The sequence below is a fragment of the Pezoporus wallicus genome, unplaced genomic scaffold (genome assembly GCF_028554395.1).
Source record: "Pezoporus wallicus isolate ANWC-B61680 ecotype Strahan unplaced genomic scaffold, APGP_CSIRO_Pwel_v1 contig_7796, whole genome shotgun sequence".
Taxonomy (NCBI): domain Eukaryota; kingdom Metazoa; phylum Chordata; class Aves; order Psittaciformes; family Psittacidae; genus Pezoporus; species Pezoporus wallicus.
The window spans coordinates 9,774-34,297 of NW_026640367.1; the positions used below are offsets into that span (position 1 = coordinate 9,774).

Here is a 24,524-nt window from a genome sequence, read left to right on the forward strand (position 1 = left end):
TTGAAAGCTGGTGCTGGACCTGTTCAGCACACAATCACCTTTACATCGGTGCCTCCATCGTTGCTTTCACTGCTCACTTTCATACAGGAAAAGCATTTGAATGGAATCAGTCCAGAGCCTGCTCTCTGCTGCGCAGCAACACAGTCAGCACAGAATGAACAGTGGCATCTGCTCCCACAGCAGAAGGACCAGCAGGGAAATCTAGTGCTGTGTCTCTTCAGCACACAAGCAGCTTTGCAAAGGTGTCACCATCATTGCAGTCTCTCCTCGGTTTCATACCTAAAAGTCCATTTGAATCCAAATTCTCAGGTGGTCACCCTAAGCTGCCCAGCAGCACAGTGAGTACAGCACGAATGTTTGGCCTCTGCTCCCACAGGAGAAGAGCCAGGAGGGAAAGCTGATGCTGGGCCTGTTCAGCACACAGTCAGCTTTGCAACGGTGTCACCATCGTTGCAGTCTCTCCTCGGTTTCATACCTAAAAGTCCATTTGAATACAATTCTCGGGTGGTCGCTCTCAGGTCACAACCTCCCTGGGCAGCCTGTTCCAGTGTTCTGTCACCCTCACTGAGAAGAAGTTTCTTCTCAAGTTTAAGTGGAACCTCTTGTGTTCCAGTTTGTACCCATTACCCCTTGTCCTATCATTGTTTGCCACTGAGTAGAGCCTGGCTCCATCCTCATGACACTCCCCCTTTATATAATTATAAGGTCACCCCTCAGTCTCCTCTTCTCCAAACTATAGAGACCCAGCTCCCTCAGTCTTTCCTCATAAGGGAGATGCTCCACTCCCTTAATCATCTTAGTTGCTTTACCCTGGACTCTCTCCAGCAGCTCCCTGTCCTTCTTGAACTGAGGGGCCCAGGACTGGGCACAATATTCCAGATGGGGTCTCACCAGGGCAGAGGAGAGGGGAAGGAGGACCTCTCTCGACCTACTAACCACCCCCCTTCTAATACACCCCAGGATGCCGTTGGCCTTCTTAGCCACAAGGGCACAGTGTTGGCTCATGGTCATCCTGTCGTCCACTAGGACCCCCAGGTCCCTCTCCCCTACACTGCTCTCTAACAGGTCGTTCCCCAACCTAGACTGGAACCTGGGGTTGTTCCTGCCCAGATGCAGGACTCTACACTTTCCCTTGTTATATTTCATCAAGTTACTCCCTGCCCAACTCTCCAGCCTGTCCAGGTCTCGCTGGATGGCAGCACAGCCTTCTGGCGTGTCAGCCACTCCTCCCAGCTTAGTGTCATCAGCAAACTTGCTGATAGTACACTCAATTCCCTCATCTAAATCATTGATGAATATATTAAATAATACCGGTCCCAGTACTGACCCTTGAGGCACTCCACTAGTTACAGGCCTCCAACTAGACTCAGCCCCATAGACTACAACTCTCTGGCTTCTCTCCTTCAGCCAGTTCGCAGTCCACCTCACTACCTGATCATCCAGTCCACACTTCCTCAATTTAGCTGTGAGGATGCTGTGGGAGACTGTGTCAAATGCTTTGCTGAAGTCAAGGTAGACCACATCCACCGCTCTGCCATCATCCATCCACCGTGTTATTTCCTCATAAAAGGCTAAGAGATTGGTCAAACATGATTTCCCCTTGGTGAAGCCATGCTGACTGCCCCTCATAACCCTCTTATCCTTGATATGCCTTAAGATGGCACCAAGGATAAGGTGTTCCATCACTTTCCCAGGGATGGAGGTGAGGCTGACCGGTCTATAGTTACCCGGGTCCTCCTTCTTGCCCTTTTTGAAGACCGGAGTGACATTTGCTTTCCTCCAGTCCTCAGGCACCTCTCCCGTTTCCCAAGACTTGGTAAAGATGATGGAGAGTGGTCTACCGATGACTTCCGCCAGTTCCCTCAGCACCCGCGGGTGCATCCCATCTGGACCCATGGATTTATGGATGTCCAGATTGCTCAACTGATCTCTAACCCATTCCTCATCGACTAAGGCAAACCGCTCCGTCGACCTGACTTCATCTGAGGTCTCAGGGGTACAGAGCTCTTCAGGACTGCCTGCAGCAGAGTAGACAGAGACAAAGAAGGCATTCAGTAACTCTGCCATCTGTGTATCTTCTGTCACCAGGGCACCCATCCCGTTCATCAGTGGGCCTACATTGCCTCTGGTGTTAGTTTTGTCTGCCATGTATTTGAAAAAGCTCTTTTTGCTGTCCTTGACCCTTCTTGCCAGGTTTAATTCTAAGGATGCCTTAGTCCTCCTAGCTGTCTTCCTACATCCTCTAGCAGCAGCCTTATATTCCTCCCAAGTGGCCAGCCCCTCCTTCCATGACCTGTAAACTCTCCTCTTCCACTTGAGCATACCCAGCAATTCCCTATTTATCCACGCAGGTCTCTTGGCCCTCTTCCTCGACTTCCTACGTGTCGGGATGCTCCGATCTTGAGCACGGAAAAAGCAATCCTTGAATGTCAACCAACTATCTTGGGCCCCTTTACCTTCAAGCAGCCTTGCCCATGGGATTTCCCCTAGCAATTGCTTGAAAAGGCCAAAGTTTGCCCTGCTAAAGTCCAGGGTTGCAATTCTACTCGGTATTCTACTAGTCCTACCACACAAGATCCTGAACTCCACCATCTCGTGGTCGCTGCAACCAAGGCAGCCCTCAACCCTTACTGCTTCAACCAGATCCTCCTTGTTAGTGAGGATGAGATCCAGCAGCGCTCCTCTCCTGGTCGGCTCATCCACCATTTGCAGGAGGAAGTTATCATCCATACACTGGAGGAACCTCCTGGACTGTGGCTGGGTTGCCGAGTGGTCCTTCCAGCAAACATCAGGGAAGTTAAAATCCCCCACGACGACCACGGCCTGTGACTGTGAGGCCGCTCTCAGCTGCCTGTAGAAGGCCTCGTCAACTTCCTCACCCTGATCTGGTGGTCTGTAACAGACACCTACAACAGTATCCCCCTGCCAGCCTGCCCCTTAATTCTCACCCACAGACTCTCAACTCGCTCATCATCTGTCCCCGGACAGAACTCGGTGCATTGTAGTTCCTCCCGCACATAAAGAACAACCCCACCACCCTTCCTGGCTGGCCTGTCTTTTCTGAAAAGGACATAGCCCTCCATGACTATATTCCAGTCATGTGAGCTGTCCCACCACGTCTCTGTAATTGCCACCAGATCATAGTCTCCTGACTTAACACAGGTTTCCAACTCCTCCTGCTTATTTCCCATGCTGCGCGCATTGGTGTACAGACATTCCAGGGAGCGAGCTGAGCACACTGATTTCACCCTAGGATTATAGGAGGCCTCCCAGTCTTCATTAATTCTGGAGCGCTGCCCCACTGGGGCAAGCCCAGCTACAACCCCATCCCCCTTCGAATCTAGTTTAAAGATCTCCAAATGAGCCCTGCTAATTCGTGCCCCAGCATCCTTTTGCCTCTGTGAGACAAACCTTTCTCACTTGTCATTGTCCAGACTGGTGCCCTATAAAACCAGCTGTTATCAAAGAATCCAAAGCCCTGCCTGTAGCACCAGTCTCGAAGCCAATTGTTTATGAACTGAATCTTCCCATTCCTTCCCACATCATCAGTGGAAGATGGAAGGAGCGAGGAGAAGATCACTTGAGCCCCAGACTCTTTCACCATCCGCCCCAAGGCCCTGTAGTCTTTCTTCATCCCCCTCAGACTGCGGGAAGCAGCTTCCTCCCCACCTGTCTGGAAGACCAGCAGCGGGTAGTAGTCTGTCGGGTGCACCAGGCTGGGGAGCGCCCTGGTGATATCCCTGATCCGGGCTCCAGGCAGACTACACACTTCCCTATGATGAGGGTCAACTCTGCATATCGGGCCCTCTGTTCCTCTCAGAAGGGAATCCCCTACTACAATGACCCTTCTTTCTTTCTTATCAGAGGCAGTCTTGAGGTGCAAAGTCGACCCCCTTTTCCTATGTGGCCTTGTAGGCTGGCCTTGCCCCACATTCTCACCTACCTCTCCTTCAAGATCCAGGGCCTCAAACCTATTACGGAGGGACACCTGGGGAAGCAGGGCAGGAAGGGGGGAGGGTTTCCCACGACGTCGAACTGGAACTCGCTTCCAACCCTCGTCGTCTTTTTGGTCCCCTACCTCTGCGCAACAGCTACAGGGCAGGGGCTGTCTCGGGCCATCCCCCTCTGTGTGAGAAGGCAGGGGGTCCTTCCCCTTTCGGGGGGTATCTCCCTGGAACCGTTCCGACTGGCATGCCAGGGAGTTACTCCACCAGTCGATCTCCCTTTCACACTCCCTGATAGTCCTCAGTGTCTCAACCTCCTCCTTAAGTCCTGCCACCAGGCTAAGCAGATCTTCTACCTGCTCACACCTCATGCAGGTGGAATGCTGTCCTCCCTCCCCCGGCAGCAGCAGGCTCTGGCACTCCCTGCACCCAGAGACCTGAACAGCCACGGTTTGGGACGGGGTCTCTGTCTGAGTTGCTGCAGTCACCTTACTGCAAGCTCTCTTTCTGGAAGCAACCATATTGGTCCGCAGTCTGGGACACCAGCAACAGGGGCAGCAACACGACCTGCTCGTTCCTCCCTGCGCCTGCTGGGCAGCGACGTCGCTGCCCTCTCAAAGGCTCTTTCAAGGCAAGCAGCAGGGGGGTGGTCACCGTCACCGTGGGAACGCCCCCCGCCATGTCAGCCTCTCTCTCGCAAGGGCTGCTGGGGCTTCGGGGATCGGGAGATGTCGGGAATCGCGATGTCTCTGCGCTATCCCCTCTGGGTTTCCTAATCTCCGTTGACCCTCTCGGTCGCTGAAGCGTGCCGGCTGTGGCTCTAGCTGGGCTAGCTCCGATCAGCTGACTGCCACCTTGGGGTGGTTTTGTCCTGTTTTGGTTTTTTTGGGGGTCTGTTTTGGGGCTCTGACCCTGTATGCCATAGGAGAAGCAGGACAAGGTGGTTTTGGGATGGTTTTGTCCTATTTTTGTCATGTTTTTTTCCTGTTTTGGGTCTGTTTTGGGGCTCTGACCCTGTGTCCCATAGGAGAAGCAGGACAAGGTGGTTTTGGGGTGGTTTTGTCCTATTTTTGTCATGTTTTGTGTCTTTTTGGGGGCTCTGACCCTGTGTTCCATAGGAGAAGCAGGACAAGGTGGTTTTGGGTTGGTTTGGGGGTTTTGGAGCTGGTTTTGGGGTGATTTGGGTTGTACTTGGCCTGTTTTGGGTCTGTTTCAGGGCTCTGGCCTTGCCTGGCCTTACCTAGCCTTACCTGGCCTTGCATGGACTGGCAAGTCCTGGACTGGTCTTGCCTTGCCTAGCCTTACCTTGCCTTGTCTGGCTTTTCTTTTCTAGTCTTACATTGCCAAGCCAGCCCTTTCCTTCCCTTACCTTTCCTGGCCTGGCCTTGCATTGCCTGGTGTGGCCTGGCAGCGCCTGGCTTGCCTGGCCTTTCATTTTCTTGCCTTACTTTTTCTGGCCTTGCCTTGCCTTGCCTCCCTGCCCTGCCTTGCCCTGCCCTGCCTTGCCTTGCCCTGCCCTGCCCTTCCTTGCCTTGCCCTGCCTTGCCCTGCCCTGCCTTGCCCTGCCTGTCCTTGCCTTGCCCTGCTTTGCCTTGCCTTGCTTGGCCTTGCCTTGCCTTCCCCTGCCCTGCTCTGCCTTGCCTTGCCTTGCCTTGCCCTGCCTTGCCTTGCCTTGCCCTGCCTTGCCTTGCCCTGCCTTGCCCTACCTTGCCTTTCGTGGCCTTGCCTTGCCTCTCATTTCCTTGCCTTGCATTTCCTGGCCTTGTCTTGCCTGGCCTTGCCTTGCCTTGAATTTCCTTTACTGGCCTGGCCTGGTCTGGAGTTGGCTGGCCTTGTCTGTCCTGATATTACCTATCCTTACCTGGCCTTACCTGGTCTTATCTGGCATTGCAGTGCTGGTCCTGGCATGTCCCAGAGTGGCCTTGCACTGCCTTGCATTGCTGTGCCTTGCCTGATCTTGCTTGGATTTGCTTAGACTCACCTGGCCTTCCCTGGCCTGGCCTGGCATGCCCTTAACTGGACTGTCCTAGCTTGCCTGGCCTGTCCTTGCCTTGCCTGTCCTTGCCTTGCCTTGCCTGTCCTTGCCTTGCCTGGCCAGTCCTGGACAGGCCTTGCCTTGCTATCCTTACCTTGCCTTGCGTGGCCTGGCCTTGCCTTGCCTGGCCTGGCCTTGCATTGCCCTGATTTTGTATGACCTGGCCCGGCCTGGCCTTACCAGGCCTTCCATTGCCTGTCTTGGACTTGCTTTACCTTGGCCTTGTCTTGCCTTGTCTTGTCTTGCCTTGCCTTGCCTTGTCTGGCTTGGCCTTGCCTTGCCCTGCCTAGCCTTGTCTGGCTTGGCCTTGCCTTGCCTTGCCTAGCTGTACCTTGCCTTGCCTTGTCTTGCCTGGCCTCGCCTTGCCTTGTCTTGCCTGGCCGTGCCTTGCCTGGCCTTGCATGGCCTGGCCTGGCCTTGGCTTACCTGGCCTTACCAGGCCTTGCATTTCCTGTCCTGGACAGGCCTTGCCTTGCCTAGCATTACCTTGCCTTGCCTTGCCTGGCCTTGCATGGCCTGGCCTTTCCTTTCCTGGCCATGCCTCGCCTTGCCTTGCCTTGCCTTGCTTTGCCTCTCCTTGTCTTGCTGGACTTGCCTGGCCAGGCCTGGCCTTGCCTTCCGTGTCCTTTCCTGGTCTTGCATTGCCTTGATTGGCCTGGCCTGGCCTTGACCTGCTTGGCCTTGCCTAGATTGGCCTTACCTTGCCTAGCCTTACATTGCCTTTCCTCGCCTTGCCCGGCCTGGCCTGGCCTTGCCTTCATGGCCTGGCCTGGCCTGGCCTGGCCTTGCCTGCCCTTGCCTTGTCTTGCTTTTCCTTGCCTGGCCTTTCCTTGCCTTGCCTTACCTGGCCTTACCAGGCCTTGCATTGCCTGTCCTGGACTTGTATGGCCTTGCATTAACTTACCTGGCCTTACCTGGCCTAGCATTGCCTGTCCTGGACTTGCCTTGCCTTGCCTAGCCTTGCCTTGCTTTGAATTGCCTCGCCTGGCCTGGCCTGGCCTTGACCTGCTTGGCCTTGCTGGAACTGGCCTTGCCTGGCCTACTGTTGCCTTGCCTTGCCTTGCCTTGCTTTTCCCTGCCTAGCCTTGCCTTGCCTGGCCTAGCCTGGCCTGGCCTTGCCCTGGCTGGCCTTGATTAGCCTGAGCTTGTTTGCCCTTGCCTGGCCTTGGCTGGCCAGGCCTTGCCTTACTTGGCTTTACCTGTCCTGGGCTTGCCTTACATGGCCTGAAGTGCAACTACTTTATGGGCCTTGCCTTGCCTTACCTTGCCTTACATGGCCTTTACCTGGCCTTGCATAGACTGGACAGTTCTGGACTGGCCTTGCCTTGCCTTGCCCAGACTTTCCTTGCCTTGCCTGGCCTTAACTTGCTTTGCCTGGCCTGGCCGGGCCTTGCCTTCATGGCCTGGCCTGGCCTAGGCTGGCCTTGACTTGCTTGGCCTTGCCTGGACTGGCCTTGCCTTGCCTAGCTTTTTCTTGCCTTGCCCTACCTGGCCTTATCTGGCCTTGTGTTGCCTGTCCTGGACTGGCCTTGCCTTGCATTGCCTTACCTGGCCCTACCTGGCCTAGCAGTCGCTGTCCTGGAGTGGCCTTGCATTGCCTTGCCTTGCCTTGCCTTGCCTTGCCTTGCCTTGCCTTGCCTTGCCTTGCCTTACTTACCAGGCCTTACCTGGCCTTGCATTACCTCTCCTAGACTGTCCTTGCCTTGCCTTGCCTCTCCTTGCCTTGCCTTGCCTTGCCTTGCCTGGCCTTGCCTTGCCTGGCATGGTCTCTCCTGGCGTTGCCTTGCCTGGCATGGCCTCTCCTGGCCTTGCCTTACCTGGCCTTGCCTGGCCTGTCCTGGATTTGCACTGCCTGTCCTGGCCTTCCCTTGCCTAGCCTTGCCTGGCCTGTCCTGGATTTGCACTGCCTGTCCTGGCCTTCCCTTGCCTAGCCTTGCCTTGCCTGGCCAGTCCTGGACAGGCCTTGCCTTGCTATCCTTACCTTGCCTTGCGTGGCCTGGCCTTGCCTTGCCTGGCCTGGCCTTGCATTGCCCTGATTTTGTATGACCTGGCCCGGCCTGGCCTTACCAGGCCTTCCATTGCCTGTCTTGGACTTGCTTTACCTTGTGTTGCCTTGTCTTGTCTTGCCTTGCCTTGTCTGGCTTGGCCTTGCCTTGCCTTGCCTAGCCTTGTCTGGCTTGGCCTTGCCTTGCCTTGCCTAGCTGTACCTTGCCTTGCCTTGTCTTGCCTGGCCTCGCCTTGCCTTGTCTTGCCTGGCCGTGCCTTGCCTGGCCTTGCATGGCCTGGCCTGGCCTTGGCTTACCTGGCCTTACCAGGCCTTGCATTTCCTGTCCTGGACAGGCCTTGCCTTGCCTAGCCTTACCTTGCCTTGCCTTGCCTGGCCTTGCATGGCCTGGCCTTTCCCTTCCTGGCCATGCCTCGCCTGGCCTTGTCTTGCCTCGCCTGGCCTTGTCTTGCCTTGCCTTGCCTTGTATTACTTTGCCTTGCTTGGATTTGCCTGGCCTGCCCTGGTTTTGTATGACCTGGACTGGCCTGGCCTGGACTTGCCTGGCCTGGGCTTTCCTGGCCTGGACTTGCCTGGCCTTACTGAGCCTACCCTTGCCGGTCATGGACTTGCCTAAACTTGCCTTGCCTTGAATAGCCTTGCCTTGTCTATCCTTTCCTTGCCTTGACTTGCCTGGCCTGGCCTGCCCTTGCCTTGCCTTGCTTTGCCTTGCTTCACCTTGCCTTGCCTTGATTGTCTGGCCTGTCCTTCCCTTGCTTTGCCTTGCCTTGCTTTGCCTCTCCTTGTCTTGCTGGACTTGCCTGGCCAGGCCTGGCCTTGCCTTCCGTGTCCTTTCCTGGTCTTGCATTGCCTTGATTGGCCTGGCCTGGCCTTGACCTGCTTGGCCTTGCCTAGATTGGCCTTACCTTGCCTAGCCTTACATTGCCTTTCCTCGCCTTGCCCGGCCTGGCCTGGCCTTGCCTGCCCTTGCCTTGTCTTGCTTTTCCTTGCCTGGCCTTTCCTTGCCTTGCCTTACCTGGCCTTACCAGGCCTTGCATTGCCTGTCCTGGACTTGTATTGCCTTGCATTAACTTACCTGGCCTTACCTGGCCTAGCATTGCCTGTCCTGGACTTGCCTTGCCTTGCCTAGCCTTGCCTTGCTTTGAATTGCCTCGCCTGGCCTGGCCTGGCCTTGACCTGCTTGGCCTTGCTGGAACTGGCCTTGCCTGGCCTACTGTTGCCTTGCCTTGCCTTGCCTTGCTTTTCCCTGCCTAGCCTTGCCTTGCCTGGCCTAGCCTGGCCTGGCCTTGCCCTGGCTGGCCTTGATTAGCCTGAGCTTGTTTGCCCTTGCCTGGCCTTGGCTGGCCAGGCCTTGCCTTACTTGGCTTTACCTGTCCTGGGCTTGCCTTACCTGGCCTGAAGTGCAACTACTTTATGGGCCTTGCCTTGCCTTACCTTGCCTTACATGGCCTTTACCTGGCCTTGCATAGACTGGACAGTTCTGGACTGGCCTTGCCTTGCCTTGCCCAGACTTTCCTTGCCTTGCCTGGCCTTAACTTGCTTTGCCTGGCCTGGCCGGGCCTTGCCTTCATGGCCTGGCCTGGCCTAGGCTGGCCTTGACTTGCTTGGCCTTGCCTGGACTGGCCTTGCCTTGCCTAGCTTTTTTCTTGCCTTGCCCTACCTGGCCTTATCTGGCCTTGTGTTGCCTGTCCTGGACTGGCCTTGCCTTGCATTGCCTTACCTGGCCCTACCTGGCCTAGCAGTCGCTGTCCTGGAGTGGCCTTGCATTGCCTTGCCTTGCCTTGCCTTGCCTTGCCTTGCCTTGCCTTGCCTTGCCTTGCCTTGCCTTGCCTTGCCTTGCCTTGTCTTGCCTTACTTACCAGGCCTTACCTGGCCTTGCATTACCTCTCCTAGACAGTCCTTGCCTTGCATTGCCTTGCCTAGCCTTGCCATGCCTTGCCTGGCCTTACATTGCCTTACCAGACCTTAACTGGCCTTCCATTACCTGTCCTAGACTGTCCTTGCCTTGCCTTGCCTCTCCTTGCCTTGCCTTGCCTTGCCTTGCCTGGCCTTGCCTTGCCTGGCATGGTCTCTCCTGGCCTTGCCTTGCCTGGCATGGCCTCTCCTGGCCTTGCCTTACCTGGCCTTGCCTGGCCTGTCCTGGATTTGCACTGCCTGTCCTGGCCTTCCCTTGCCTAGCCTTGCCTGGCCTGTCCTGGATTTGCACTGCCTGTCCTGGCCTTCCCTTGCCTAGCCTTGCCTTGCCTGGCCTGGCCTTCCCTTGCCTTGCATGGCCAGGCCTTGCCTTACCTTTATGGCCTGGCCTGGCCTTGGCTTAGCTGGCCTTACATGATCTTGCATTACCTGTCTTGGACTGGCCTTGTCTTGCCTTGACTTGCTTTTCCTGGCCTTGCCTGGCCTGCCCTCCTTTTGTATGACCTGGCCTGGCCTGGCCTTTCCTAGGCTGGCCTTGTCTTGCCTTACCAGGCCTTCCATTGCCTGTCCTGGACATGCCTTACCTTGCCTTTCCTCGCCTTGTGTAGCCTTTCCTCGCCTTGTGTAGCCTTTCCTCGCCTTGTGTAGCCTTTCCTCGCCTTGCCTTGCCTTGCCTTGCCTCGCTTCGCATCGCCTCGCCTCGCCTGGCCTGGCCTTGTCTTTGCTTGCCTTGCGTTGACTGGCCTTGCCTGGCCTAGTCTTGCTTTGCATTGCCTTGCATTACCTTCCCTTGCCTTGCCTTACTTCCCTTGCCTTGCCTTGGCTGGCCTTGCCTGGCATGCCCTGGTTTTGTATGACCGGTCCTGGCCTGGCCTGGTCTGGCCTGGCCTTTCCTGGCCTGGCCTTTCCTGGCCTGGCCTTGCCTTACATTACCAGGCCTTCTATTGCCTGTCGTGGACTTGCCTTACCTTGTCTTGCCTTGCATTGGCTTACCTGGCCTTGCCAGGCCTGGCTTGGTTTGGCCTTGCCTTGCCTGGCCTTGCCTTGCCTGTCATGGCCTTACCTGGCCCAGCCTTGCCTTCCCTTCCCTTGACTTGCATTGCACTGAATTGCCTGGCCTGGCCTTGCTGTGCCTTGCCTGGCCTTGCATCTCCTATCCTGGCCTGGCCTTGCTGTCCCTTGCCTGGCCTTGCATCTCCTATCCTGGCCTGGCCTGGCCTTGCCTTGCATTGTCTTGCCTTGCTTGTCCTGGTCTGGATTTGCCTTGCATGGCTTGGCCTATCCTTGCCTTGCCTAGCCATGCCTTGCCTTGCCTTGCACTGACTTGCCCTGCCTGTCCTTGTCTTCTCTGACCTGGCATGGCCTGGCCATGCTTGGCCTTGCTTTGCCTTGCTTTGCCTTGCCTTGTCTTAGCTTGTCTTTAATGGCCTTGCCTTGCCTTGCCTTGCCTGGCCTTGCATCTCCTGACCTGGCCTTGCCTTGTCTTTAATGGCCTTGACTGGCCTTGCCTGGCCTGGCCTTACCAAGCCTTCCCTTGCCTGTCCTGGCCTTATATTACCTGGCATTGCGTTGCCTGGCCTGGCCTGGCCTAAGTTTGCCTTGCCTTCCCTTACCTTGCCTTGCCTGGCTTTGCCTGGCCTGGCCTTGCCCTGGCTGGCCTTGATTTGCCTGACCTTGCCTGCCCTTGCCTGGCCAGGGCTCTGCTGTCCCTGGTTTTGCCTGGCATGGCCTTGTGTGGCCTGTCCTTTTCTGGCCTGGCCTGGCTTTGCCTTCCCTGTGATTTCCTGGCCTTGCATTGCCTTTATTAGCCTGGCCTGGCCTGGCCTGGCCTGGACCTGACCTGCTTGGCCTTGCCTGGCCTTTCCTTACCTGGCCTTACCTGGCCTTGCATGGCCTGTCTAGACCTGGACTAGCCTTGCCTTGCCTTAACTGGCCTTGCCTTTCCTTGCCTGACCTGGCCTGGCCTTCCCTTCATGGGCCTTGCCTTCCCTTCCCTTGCCTTGTCTTGCCTCTCCTGGCCTGGACTCGACTGTCTTGCCTGGCGTTACCTTGCCTTGCCTTGCCTTGCCTTGCCTTGCTGTCCTGGTTTAAACCCAGCCAGACAGCTTGTTCACTCACTTCCCCCCAGGGGACTTGAGGATATCACGGAAGCACACAATGGTTTGGACTGGGAGGGACCTTAAAGCTCCTCCAGCTCCAACCCCTGCCACTGGCAGAGACAACTTCCACTAGAGCAGCTTGCTCCAAGCTCCATTCAACCTGGTCTTGAACACTGCCAGCCATGGGGCAGCCACAGCTTCTCTGGGCACCCTGTGCCACTGTCCCACCACCCTCACAGGGAACAACTTCTAAGATCTCATCTCAATCTCCCCTCTCTGTCACGTTAAATTCGTTCCCCCTTCTCCCATCCCCACAGGCCCTTGTTTTCCCCACAAGAAATGAGGGCAGATCCCAGGATCATCCCTCGGCAGCCGCAGCGCTCCGCTGCCGGCTCAGCCAGCCCACTTAACCAATAAATAAAGATTTCACAGGAAATCGAGGCCCCCAATCCCCCCCACCCCCCGCGTTTCGGCCTTTCCCCATCCCCGTTCCGCGATGCTCTCCGCACTTCCGGGTTGGTTCCCGCCGTTGCGCAGGCAACTCACCCCCCCATTCCCGGCCTCGTTCTGGTGAGCGTTGCCCAGGCAACAGCCAATCAGCTCTGAGCTCCCCAACTCGTGTCCCCGTTCAACCCCCTCCCGGCTGCCCCCCATGGGGCTGAATATGGGGCCTTTCCTCACCCCTCCCCCCCCTCATTTGTCCCCTCTTCCCCTCCCCCACCGCATCCCCATTTTCTCCCCTCCCCCCCTTATGCCCCCCCATTCCCCCTCCCCCTTTTTCCCACCCCCATTCCCCACATTCCTGCCATTTCTCCCCCTCTCCCTCCATCCCTCCCCAGTTCTCATCCCACCATCGTTACCCCCCCTTATTTACATGCAATTAGCGTAGGACCTGCTTTATTCACACGCACTTCATGTAGGGCTGACCTTATTTACATGTTACTAGAATAGATCCTTCCTTATTTACATGTTATTAATGTAGGGCCTACTTAATTTGTGTCCTTTTAGTGGAGGACCTGCTTTATTTACATGTCATTAACATAGAGCCACTCCTATTTGCACGTTCTTACTGTAGGACCTCCTGTATTTACATGGTGCTGTGCCAGGACCTCCTGTATTTACTCATTTATTAACGTAGGACCTATTTTATGTACGGTTGCTGTCGGATCTGCTCTATTGACAGGGTATTGGGACAGGACCTACTTCATTTATGGGCCCTTATTGTAGGTCCTACTCGCAACCTCATTTACATATAATTAACACAGGACCTGCTTTATTTACTGCTTTATTTCTATAGGACCTACTCTATTCCGCTTCCAGGACCTCAGCCTTGTGGCCCCGCCCTCCTCCAAGCCCCGCCTCCTGCACCCCATCCAATAGGAGCATCTGATGAAACCGAGGCTCAGGGGTGGGGCTTGCTCTGGTCACACCCTTCCTCGTCGCTGGTGGGCGGGGCTAAGGGGAGTGGGTGGTGCAAGTTCAGGGCACAGGTGGCCTGGGACCAGCACTTCAGCCAATGGGAGAAGGGGATGTTGCTGGGGGGCGTGGCTGGTATCCACTGAGCCGGCTGCTCCCACCTATGGGAGACAAAGGAGGGGGGAAGGGGGGATGTGACATCACACATGGTGGGCGTGGCCTCTCACAGACCCAACCTCGCCGCCTCACCATTGGGTGATGACGTCCTGGAGGAGGGGCCAGCCCTCGAGGCACTGCTGGACCCGAATGGACAGCGCCTGCATCTGGGGGAGGAGCTTGGCCATGGCCACGCCCCCCGCAGGGGCTGCAAAGGGGCGGTGTCAGCCCAGGCCACACCCTCACCCCCCCATCTCCTTCACTCACCGCGGGGTGGGCGGGGCTTCCAGGGTCCCGCCCCTTGCGCTGACCACGCCCCTTGCGCTGACCTCGCCCCCTGCAGCTGTTCCAGCTCCCCCCGCAGCTCTGCCGCCAGGAACAGCGCCCCTGTGGGGGCTGAGGCACAAACACCCCTGAGCAACGGCCCCATTGCCCCTCCCCCCTCTATGTCCCCTCCTTCCATTGCCCCGCCCTCCTTTAAGTCCCCTTCTCGCATTGCCCTTCCCCCTTTATGGCCTTCCCCCTGTTTATGACCCCTGCCCCCTCTATGGCCCCTCCTTCCAATTCCCCTCCCCCTTTATGGCCCCTCCCCCACCTCACTCTCTGCCATTCCTAGGGCACGTCTGATTGGCTGCAGTGGGCTGTGGGCGGGGCTAGAGGGAGAATGGAGGGGTCAGCACAGCCCTTCCCCCCTCCCCCCCACCCTCCCCTCCCCCAATTCACTCACCTCGGGGGGAGGGGCACCCTCTCCTTTCCCAGCATGCTCAGCGCTTCCTGCAGCCGCTGCCCTTCCCCCTGCAGCCCTGGGGGGAGCCGCACAGCTCCTCGGGCCTGAAAGGGGCGTGGCCAAAGCTCTGAGGCCTCGCCCACTCATCATTAAGCCCCGCCCCACTTCCCTCCCCCTCGTTCCTCACCTGGGCCTGCAGGGGGCACAGCTGCGCCCGGAGCTTCTCATTGGATGGGGCCAGAGCCCGGAGCTGGATCCAGCGGCGGGACTGGAAGGGGTGGGGAGGGGGGACACAAGGAAATGAGGGACCCCAAAGCCATGGGAGGGACCCAAATACCCCCTCAAGACCCCCAAACACCTTAAATATCACCCCATATTTCTCCCCAAAACCTCTCCCTTCACCCCAAACCAATCCAGAACCCCAGATCCCCCTCCCAGCAATGCTGAATCCCCAAAATCCCCCCTAAAGCCCCAAACTCCTCCATATCATCTCCTATAGACCCAAAATCCCCCTTCAGGACCCCCAAATATCCCTCATCCCTCCCCAAAAGTGGTGCTGGGACCCTTTAGGGACCCCAACCCCTCCCCATAACCATCAAATTCCACCCCCCAGACCCCCCCAAGCCCATCAGGACCCCCCCCAAATCCCCACATTCCCCCGTTGGCACCCACCAGCCGCTGCTTCCCCTCCTGCAGCTGCCTCCTCAGTGGCCCCAGGGCAGCTTCTGGGGAGTCCATGGGGCTGCCCCGTAGCTCCTGGATCTGCTGGATCAGGGCCTCCCGAGCCCCTGAGAGCCCTGCGGCCTCCAGCATCAACCTGGGGGGCAATGGGGCCCCAAAGCCAAACGTTGAGGGGAGTTTGGGAGGCCCAAAGGGGTTCAAGAACCCTTTTTGGGGGGGGGACGGGACCATAAAAGGACTGCAGGGACCATGGAGGGATTGGGGGCACCCCAAAAGGTCCCAGCACTGGGTTTAGGGAGAATCTGGGGGGGCTTTGAGGACCCCTATGAGCCCAGCACCCACTTTCAGAAGGAAACCCAGTGGGGTTTAAAGTACAGAGAGGATCCCTAAAGGGTTCTGAGGTTCAGGAGTGGGGAGGAAAAGGTCATGGGGGAGGGCCCAGGGGCAGTTTTGGGGTGCAGGGGGGGAAACCGGGCTGCAGGACGCATTCAGGGGGTCCTTGAGAGGGTTTTGGGTGCATGAGGGACTCCATAGGGAGGTTTTGGGGTGCAGGGGGGTTGTTTTGCGGTGCCGTGTGGGTTCTGGGGTGCATGGGGGTGGTTTTAGGGTGCAGGGGGTGTGTTTTGAGGTGCAGGGGATAAGGTTTTGGGGTGCAGGGGAGATGGTTTGAAATGTAGTGGATTGTTTTGGGGTGCAGGGGGGATGGTTTTGGGGTGCAGAGGGGGTGTTTTCAGATGCAGGGGGTGTGCTTTGGGGTGCAGGGGGAATGGTTTTGGAGTGCAAGTGGGTGTTTTGGGGTGCAGAGGGGTGGTTTTGGGGTTCAGGGAGGTGTTTTGGGGTGCAGGGTTTTACCTGGCAGCCTGCTGGGCTTTGGGGTCCCCCTCCAGGTGCTGCTGGATCTCCTCCTGCAGCTGGAGGAGCCGGAGCCTCAGGGGGGACAGGCGGGAGGCCAAGGAGTGGATGAGGTCCCAGAGTCCCCCCACATCCACCCAGCAGTCCTGGGAGGTGCAAAGGGGGGAACCCACATCAATGGGGAGCTCCGAGCCCTAAAGCACCCCCAAATGTGCCCCTCAAGTCCCCCCATTTACCTGGATGAGGGTCTTCATATGGGGCTGAGCATCAGGGTCAGGGTTGGGGTCAAGGTCAGGGCTGATTTTGGGGTACCCCTTCCTGCAATGGAACAACGGGGAATGGGGGGAGGACGCAACCCCGCCCCTCTGTTGGCTCCACCCACCGGTAGCCCCGCCCCTTCCCTAGTGCTGGGGCCACACCCTCAGAACCTTATAAGGGAAGTCCTGCCCCCTTTAAGCCGCACCCCCAGCAGCCCACTGGCTCTGCCCCTTCCCCAAGCTCCACCCCCTCCCAAAGCCCCATTTCTTAAGTCCCTCCCCTCTCCTAAGCTCCTCCCCCTAAGCCCCACCCCTCATAAGCTCCTCCAGGGCCTCCTCCCGCAGCTTGCACACGGCCTGGGAGGGGGGGGGCAATGGGGGCGTGGCCACGCTCAGACCCCTCCCCCGTCCATAAGCCCCTCCTCCTTCCCAATAAGCCCCGCCCCTTCTTACCGCCAATTTCGACGTTAGTCCCACCTTTGGCCCCGGCTCCCTGCAAGCGCAGAGCATCATGGGAATGCTGCCCCCCGCCCCCATTGGGATACCCATGGGGAAGCCCCGCCCACTCCTCGCTTACGGGTGGGCGGAGCTTATCTGGGCCCGCTCCCTCCGCAGCCGCAGCCCCTCCTGCGCCGCCTCCGCCCCCAGGGCGTGAAGCTCCTCCCCCCGGCGACGCTCCGCCCCCTGTACGTTAAGCTCCGCCCCCAGTGCCTCTTCTACAAGGAAACGAAGGGGGCAGATCCTCAGGTCAGGTGACCGGTAGCCCCGCCTCCTTACCCCCCACCCCACCCCCCAATGAACTCACCCAGCTCCAGCACCGCTGCCCCGGCCTCGCCCACGGCCCCGCCCATCACTTTAAGCTCCGCCCTCACCTGCTCCAAGGCCTCATGCACTTCCATATAAGGCGTGCTTGACCCCGCCCCTCGCTGGGGAGAGACACCAAAGGTCACCTGAGGACACCACCCCCCCTATCCTTAAGCCCCATTTTTTCTCCCTCCACCACCCCTCAAATTTGCACCCCCGCCCAAATCTTGCCCCCCCCCATCCCTCTGGGACTCCCCAAAACCCCATAGAGCCCCCCCCAAACCCTCCCCCCCCCAAACCTGAATCTCCTCGAGGTGCCAGTACCTGAGCCCCGAGTTAAGGAGGAAACGGGGGTTAAAGGAGGAGTTGGGGGGGGTCGGTGGGGGTGTCATGGGAGGGAATTGGGGGTTCCTGGGGATCCCAATGGGATTTGGAGTTGTCCTAAAGGAATTTGGGGCTCCTGTGCATGGATTTGGGAGGAGAAAAGAGGTTGGGGGGGTCACAGGGGGAACTGGGGGGTGCTGGGGTGGGTCTTGGGATCCCAATGCAATTTTGGAGGGGTTTTGGAGGCTCTCCAAGGAGCTTGGGGGTCCCCAGAGGGGGCAGCTTTGGGTCCCCCCCCCTTTTTTGGGTGCAGCGGATACCACAGCAGGTTCCCTTTGATCTTCTTCACATTCCTATAGGAACACCCCCCCCCCCCCCGCCATGTATTTTAGGGACCGATCCGAGGTTTGGGGTCCCTCCAGATGTTGCAGTTCCTCCCCCCAGATGTTGGGGTGCCCCCCTCACCGCGGGTGCCGCACGTGGCCCATGATGTACTCCCGGGGCACAGGGCCCCGTGCACAGCCTGGAGGTCGGAGGGGGGGGGAGACAAAGAGAGGGGGTCAGGAGCACCCCAACCCCCCCAGGACCCCAAAAGCCCCCACTGGGGGGTCCCGCGGGCTCCAACCTGCGCAGGTCGGGATCGGAGGGGAGCTCCAGCTCCGCCATGATGGGCGAAATTGGCGCGCTGGGAGCGCCGCGCGGCACGACGGGAGTTGTAGTCCAAGCCGGGCAGTGCCTTAGTGGTGCTGTAGGGGTGTCGCACTGCATCATGGGAGTTGTAGTCCAGGCTGGGCGACGCCCTCGTGGTGCTCTCGGGTTGCCGCGCGGCATGATGGGAGTCGTAGTACCGCCTGGCGTCTGTATAATGGTGTTCTATGGGAGCCGCAGGGTATGATGGGAGTTGTAGTCATAACTGGGCGCCGCCATAACAGGGCTCAATGGGTGCCGCGCTGCATGATGGGAGTAGTAGTCCCGGCTGGGCGCCACCGTAAAGGGACTCTATGGGGTCTATGGATCTCTATGGGTCTCTATGAGTCTCTATGGGGTCTCTATGAGCCTCTGTGGGCTGTGGATCTATATGGTCTCTATGAGTCTCTCTGTTTGGTCTCTATGGGTCTCTCTATGGGGTCTCTATGGGTCCCTGCAGCGTCTGACCATGGAGGGGGGGTCTCTTTACGAGTCCCTTGGAGGGGGAAGCAGCAGCAGCTCCAGTACCAGGATGCAGGGGGCAGAGCTCGAGACCCCGAGACCCCCCCTTTACCCACATTGCCCCCCTTTACCCCAAATTGCTCCCATTGCCCCATTACCGCCATTGCCCCCATATAAAGCCATGGAGCCAGCAGTGGGTGTGAACCTGTCCCTGCCCCATAGGGTTCTATAGGGGTCCATAGGGGTCCCATCGCCCCCCATCTCCCTCCTTTCCCCCCCCAGCCAACGCGCGCTCTGTTCCTGTCGCCCCGCCCACTTCCACGGCAGCCAATCAGCGCCTGGCCCCGCGCACTGCGCCGCGGAGCCAATCAGAGCGCAGGGTGGGAGAGTAACCCCCTCCGCTCCCCTCAGCTGACTCCGCCCCCTGTAACGGCCGCAGGCCGTTGAACAAGACCGGTCCCAACCGTGTGGGACGGTGTCGAACGCTTTGCACAAGTCCAGGTAGATGCCATCAACTGCTCTACCCCTGTCCATCAGTTCTGTAGCCCCATCATAGAAGGCCACCAAATTGGTCAGGCAGGATTTCCCCTCAGTGAAGCCCTGCTGGCTGTCACCAAGCACCTTGTTGATTTTCATGTGCCTTAGCATGCCTTCCAGGAGAATCTGCTCCAAGCTTTTGCCAGGCACAGAGGTGAGACTGACTGCTCTGTAATTCCCCAGGTCATCCATTTTCCCCTTCTTGAAAATGGGGGTTATATTTCCCTTTTTCCAGTCATCGGGAACTTCACCTGACTGCCATGATTTCTCAAATATGATGGCCAGCGGCTTCGCAACTTCATTCTCCAGCTCCTTCAGGACCCGCGGATGGATCTCATCAGGACCCATGGACTTGTGCACGTTCAGATTTTTAGGATGGTCTCAAACCAGTTCCTCTCCTACAGTGGGCGCAAGGTCTTCATTCTCACAGTCCCTGCATCTGCCTTCCAAGACTCGGGTGGTGTGGTCAGAGCCTTTGCCAGTGAAGAGCGAGGCAAAGAAGTCATTCAGAACCTCAGCCTTCTCCAAATCCTGTGTAGCCAGTTCTCCCGAGAGCTTCCGGAAGGGGTCTATGTTCTCCCTAGTCTGTTTTTTATTTGCTACGTACCTGAAGAATTCCTTCCAGTTTTCCTTAACTTCCCTAGCCTATTTTAATTCTAACTGGGCCTCAGCTTTTCTAACCTGGTCCCTAGCTTCCTGGACAAATTGTTCCTCAGCTCCATCTAAACCTCCTCTGGTGCAGCTTGAGGCCGTCTCCTCTTGTCCCATCCCTTGTTCCTTGGGAGCAGAGCCCAGCCCCTCTTGGCTCCATCCTCCTCTCAGGCAGTTGTAGGGAGCAATCAGGTCCCCCCTGAGCCTTCTCTTCTCCAGACTGAACCCCTCAGGTTCCTCAGCCCTTCCCCATCACATTTGTGCTCCAGGCCCTGCACCAGCTCCGCTGCCCTTCTCTGGCCCCCCTCCAGCACCTCAATGTCTCTCTTGTAGTGAAGGACCCAGAATTGAACCCAGGATTCGAGGTGCGGCCTCAGCAGTGCTCAGTGCAGGGGCACAACCACTGCCCCGGCCCTGCTGCCGCACTGGTGCTGATCCAGGCCAGGATGCTGGGAGCTTCCTGGCTGCCTGGGCACAAGCTGCTCATGTTCAGCTCCATCAATCAGCACCCCCAGCTCCTTTCCCATGAGCAGTTTTCAGCCCCTCTTCCCCAAACCTGGAGCATTGCAGGGGGTTGTTGTGGCCCAAGCGCAGGACCCTGCACTTTGCCTTCTTGACCCTCAACACATTGGCCACAGCCCATGGATCCAGCCTGTCCAGATCCCTCTGCAGAGCTTCCTACCCTCCATCCCCCACCACACCTCCTTGGTCTTTTGGTGGGACATCCCAAATTAGGCAACCCCCACTCTGGGGCTGGCCCCCCCAACTCCCTGATACCAGAGATGGGGGAGCTGGGGTGCCCCATGGGGTGTGGTTTGGGAGCAACAAGAAGCAATTTGGGGCTGGGTGGCATTGGAGGGGGGGAGCAGCTTTTCTGGGGTACCCTCAGTTGGGGGTGGGTGTTTGGTGGGGCCCCTCCAGGATTTTGGGTCCCTGGGTTCATCTGGGGGGGCCAGGGTGATGGAAGGGTGTGGGTGACTTTTGTGCTGCCCCAGGCCCCCACTTGGGGGTCCTGCCTGCTTTTGTGCTGCTTCAGGGAGATTTGGGGTTACCCTAGGATTTAGGGGCACCACGATTGCTTTGGGTGCCTCCAGGGCCCTTTGGGGTGCAGTGTGGTTTTGGTTTGCCCCTTTATTGGGGTGACCCTTTTGGGGATCCACCCCCTTAGGCCCACCTAATTCACTACTGAACCGAAAGCAATGTTGGGGTCCCCCCAGTGTGTTCGGGGTTCCAGAGCATCTTGATGGATCCCCAGGGCAGGTGTTGGGGGAACACCACTTTTCGGAACACCCCTTTTTTAGCAAGTCTGTGCCACTGTGCTGAGCCGGGGCGGCTTTGGAGCTGTGGGCTTTGGGTTTGGGGGGATTTGGGGGGATGCAGGGAGGATTTGGGGATTCAGGCTGGTCCACAAAACTCTTTGGGGTGGCTCATTTATTTGGGGGACTCCCTGTCTACCGAGACTGGGGGGTCCATCAATCCCAGGGCAGCCGAATCTCATTGGATGCCCTAGGGAGCCCCGTTGACACAAGCGGGAGGAATTTGGGTGTTCAGAGGGATTTGAGGGTTCAAGGAACATTTTGAGGTTCAGGGGGGGATCCCCAAAATGTGCTGTAGGAGGCACATTATATTGGGAGATCTCCCATGTACCTGGGTCCCAGGGCCCCCTCAGTCGCTTTTGGGTGAGCAACATTCCCCCAGCATGGAGATGTGTTGAGGGGAAGAGTTTGGGGGTTCAGAGGGGATTTCGGCATTGGGGGAGATCCCCAAAGCTCCCTGGGGTGGTGCAGGGATTTGGGGAACAGCCAGTGTCCCAAAACTAGGGGTTACATTTGACCCAGAGTACCCTGACTCTTCAGTGCCCCTGTTGGCCCATGGCAGTAAATGGAAGGGATTTGGGGTTCGGAAGGGAACTGGAGGTTTAGGGGGATTTGGAGGTTCATGGGAATGTGCCCAAGCTCTGCAGGGGACAAATGGAGGCCTCAAACAGGGGCTACAGCCACCAGAGACCACCCCACAGATCACTGGGGCTTTGGGATGGCGGCAGCATCGTGCCCATGACCGCTGGGCACCCAGGGGTGCTCCGGGAGTCGCTGCGGGGGGACCAGCCTCTGCCCAGCCGGCTCGGGGAGGTCCCTCACGGGCTGCTCTTCCTCAGTGCCTTTGGTCCGGAGGTGGAGCATGCGAGGGGTCACAGCTCAACGTGGGCCATGGAACAGGGCGTCACGGCCACCTACGAGGAGTGGAGAGGGACCGACATTGGCACAGCAGAGAATCATGGAATCCCAGAGTGGGCTGGGCTGGGCTGGAAGGGACCTTAAAGCTCACCCAGCTCCAACCCCCAAAGGCACGGGCAGGGACACCTTCCACTAGAGCAGCTTGCTCCACGGCCCTGTGTCTCTGTGCACTCCCAGGGCATCCTGGGGATACCCCTAGAGAATCCCAGAGAATGCCTGCAGCACCTCCAGAGCACCCCATGGACCCAGTCAGAGCTCCTGCATCACAATGACCTTGGGGACATGGAGACCACAGGGGTGGCTGATTCTGGAACTCCCCGTGTTCAGGTGTGTGAGGTCACAGAACCCCATGGAACCCTTCAGAGGAGGCACCGGGAGACGACAGCTGCCCCACGGAACACAAGCTACCGGTGGAGGAGGCAAGAGCAGCTCCTCTGGTGGTTCCCGTCTTGGTGTCTCAGAGCTGGTGACGCCTGTGGACAGAGGAGCGTGGAAGGAGGTGGGTGGCGATGGCGATCTTGGGGTGCTGTAGGAGTTGCCAGAACACCTCAAGAGACTTCCCCAGAGTGGCTGCTTTGGACTCGGTGTGTGAGTTGGGCTGGCTGAGCCGGCAGCGGAGCGCTGCGGCTGCCGAGGGATGATCCTGGGATCTGCCCTCATTTCTTGTGGGGAAAACAAGGGCCTGTGGGGATGGGCCAAGGGGGAACGATTTTAACGTGACAGAGAGGGGAGATTGAGATGAGATCTTAGAAGTTGTTCCCTGTGAGGGTGGTGGGACAGTGGCACAGGGTGCCCAGAGAAGCTGTGGCTGCCCCATGGCTGGCAGTGTTCAAGACCAGGTTGAATGGAGCTTGGAGCAAGCTGCTCTAGTGGAAGTTGTCTCTGGCAGTGGCAGGGGTTGGAGCTGGAGGAGCTTTAAGGTCCCTCCCAGTCCAAACCATTGTGTGCTTCCGTGATATCCTCAAGTCCCCTGGGGGGAAGTGAGTGAACAAGCTGTCTGGCTGGGTTTAAACCAGGACAGCAAGGCAAGGCAAGGCAAGGCAAGGCAAGGCCAGGCAAGACAGTCGAGACCAGGCCAGGAGAGGCAAGGCAAGACAAGGCAAGGGAAGGCAAAGCCCATGAAGGGAAGGCCAGGCCAGGTCAGGCAAGGAAAGGAAAGGCCAGTTAAGGCAAGGTAAGGCTAGGCAAGGCAAGGCTAGTCCAGGTCTAGACAGGCCATGTAAGGCCAGGCAAGGCCAGGTAAGGAAAGGCCAGGCAAGGCCAAGCAGGTCAGGGAAAGGCCAGGCCAGGCCAGGCTAATAAAGGCAATGCAAGGCCAGGAAATCACAGGGAAGGCAAGGCCAGGCCAGGCCATGCCATGCCAGCCGAGGCGAGGCAAGGCAAGGCAAGGCCACTCCAGGACAGGCAATGCTAGGCCAGGTAAGGCAGGGTAAAGCGATGCAAGGCACGGCCAGTCAAGGGCAGGCAACCCAAGGCCAGGTTAGGCCAGGTAAGGCAAAGCAAGGCCAGGCCAGGCCAGGCCAGGCCAGGCAAGGCAAGGGAAGACAAGACAAGGCAAGGCCAGGTCAGGCCAGGCCAAGCCATGCAAGGGAAGACCAGACCAGGCCAGGAAAGGCAAGGCCAAGCAAGGCAAGGCCAGTCCAGGACTGGCCAGTCCATGCAAGGCCAGGGAAAGGCCAGGTAAGGCAAGGTAAGGCAAGGCCCATACAGTAGTAGCAGTGCAGGACAGGTAAGGGCAGGTAAGGCAAGGCCAGGACAGGTAAGGCCAGGCAAGGGCATTCAATGCAAGGTAAGGCAAGACAATGCAAGGCCAATCAAGGCCAGCCAGGGCAAGGCTAGGCCAGGTTAGGCCATGCAAGGCAAGGCTAGGCAAAGAAAAGGCTAGACAAGGCAATGCAAGGCATGGCAGGCAAGGCCAGGTGATGCCAGTCTTGGTCAGGCTATGCCAGGCATGGCCAGGCAAGGCCAGTCCAGGGAAGGCCAGGCAAGGCCTTGCCAATCAAGGCAAGGCAAGGACAGGAAAGGCCAAGCAAGGCAAGGCAAGGTCAAGGCAAGGCAAGATAAGTCAAGGAAAGGCAGGCAAGGCCAGGCAAGGCCAGGCAAGGCAAGACAAGGCAATGCAAGGCCAGGCCAGGCAAGGAATGACAGGCCAGGCCAGGCAAGGAATTCAAAGCAAGGCAAGGCTAGGTAAGGCAAGACAATACAAGGCATAGCAAGTCCAGGACAGGCAATGGAAGGCCAGCTAAGGCCAGGCAAGGCCAGGCAAGCAAGGCAATACAAGGTAAGGTGAGTTAAAACAAGGCGAGGCAATGCCAGGCCCGGCAAGACAAGGCAAGGCGAAGAAAAGCAAGGCCAGGCAAGGCAAGGCCAGGGAAGGCCAGGCAAGGCAAGGCAAGGCAAGGCAAGGCAAGGCAAGGCAAGGCAAGGCAAGGCAAGGGCAGGCTAGGCAATTCAAAGCAAGGCAAGGCTAGGCAAGGCAATGCAAGGCCACTCCAGGACAGCGACTGCTAGGCCAGTTAGGGCCAGGTAAGGCAATGCAAGGCAAGGCCAGTCCAGGACAGGCAACACAAGGCCAGATAAGGCCAGGTAGGGCAAGGCAAAAAAAAAGCCAGGCAAGGCAAGGCAAGTGAATGCAAGGCAAGGCAAGGTAAGGTTAGGGAAGGACAGGCCAGGAAACCAATGCAAGGCAAGGCAAGGCAAGGCGAGGCAAGGCAAGGCAAGGCTAGACAAGGCAAGGCA

At 58.1% G+C, this 24,524-nt stretch overlaps 1 protein-coding gene across 1 annotated transcript; it reads right to left on the minus strand.

Annotated features, from left to right (window-relative positions):
• Positions 1 to 13,318: 13,318 nt before the first annotated feature.
• On the minus strand, positions 13,319 to 18,045 carry LOC130604392 (uncharacterized). Its single transcript, XM_057418896.1, is given in 16 exon segments — positions 13,319 to 13,574; positions 13,663 to 13,777; positions 13,837 to 13,965; positions 14,170 to 14,222; positions 14,297 to 14,400; positions 14,484 to 14,564; positions 14,969 to 15,113; positions 15,830 to 15,975; positions 16,066 to 16,147; positions 16,664 to 16,802; positions 16,892 to 17,012; positions 17,190 to 17,214; positions 17,535 to 17,567; positions 17,680 to 17,712; positions 17,714 to 17,737; positions 17,840 to 18,045. Coding segments are annotated over 16 exon segments (1,611 nt in total). The 3' UTR covers positions 13,319 to 13,399.
• Positions 18,046 to 24,524: the final 6,479 nt, after the last annotated feature.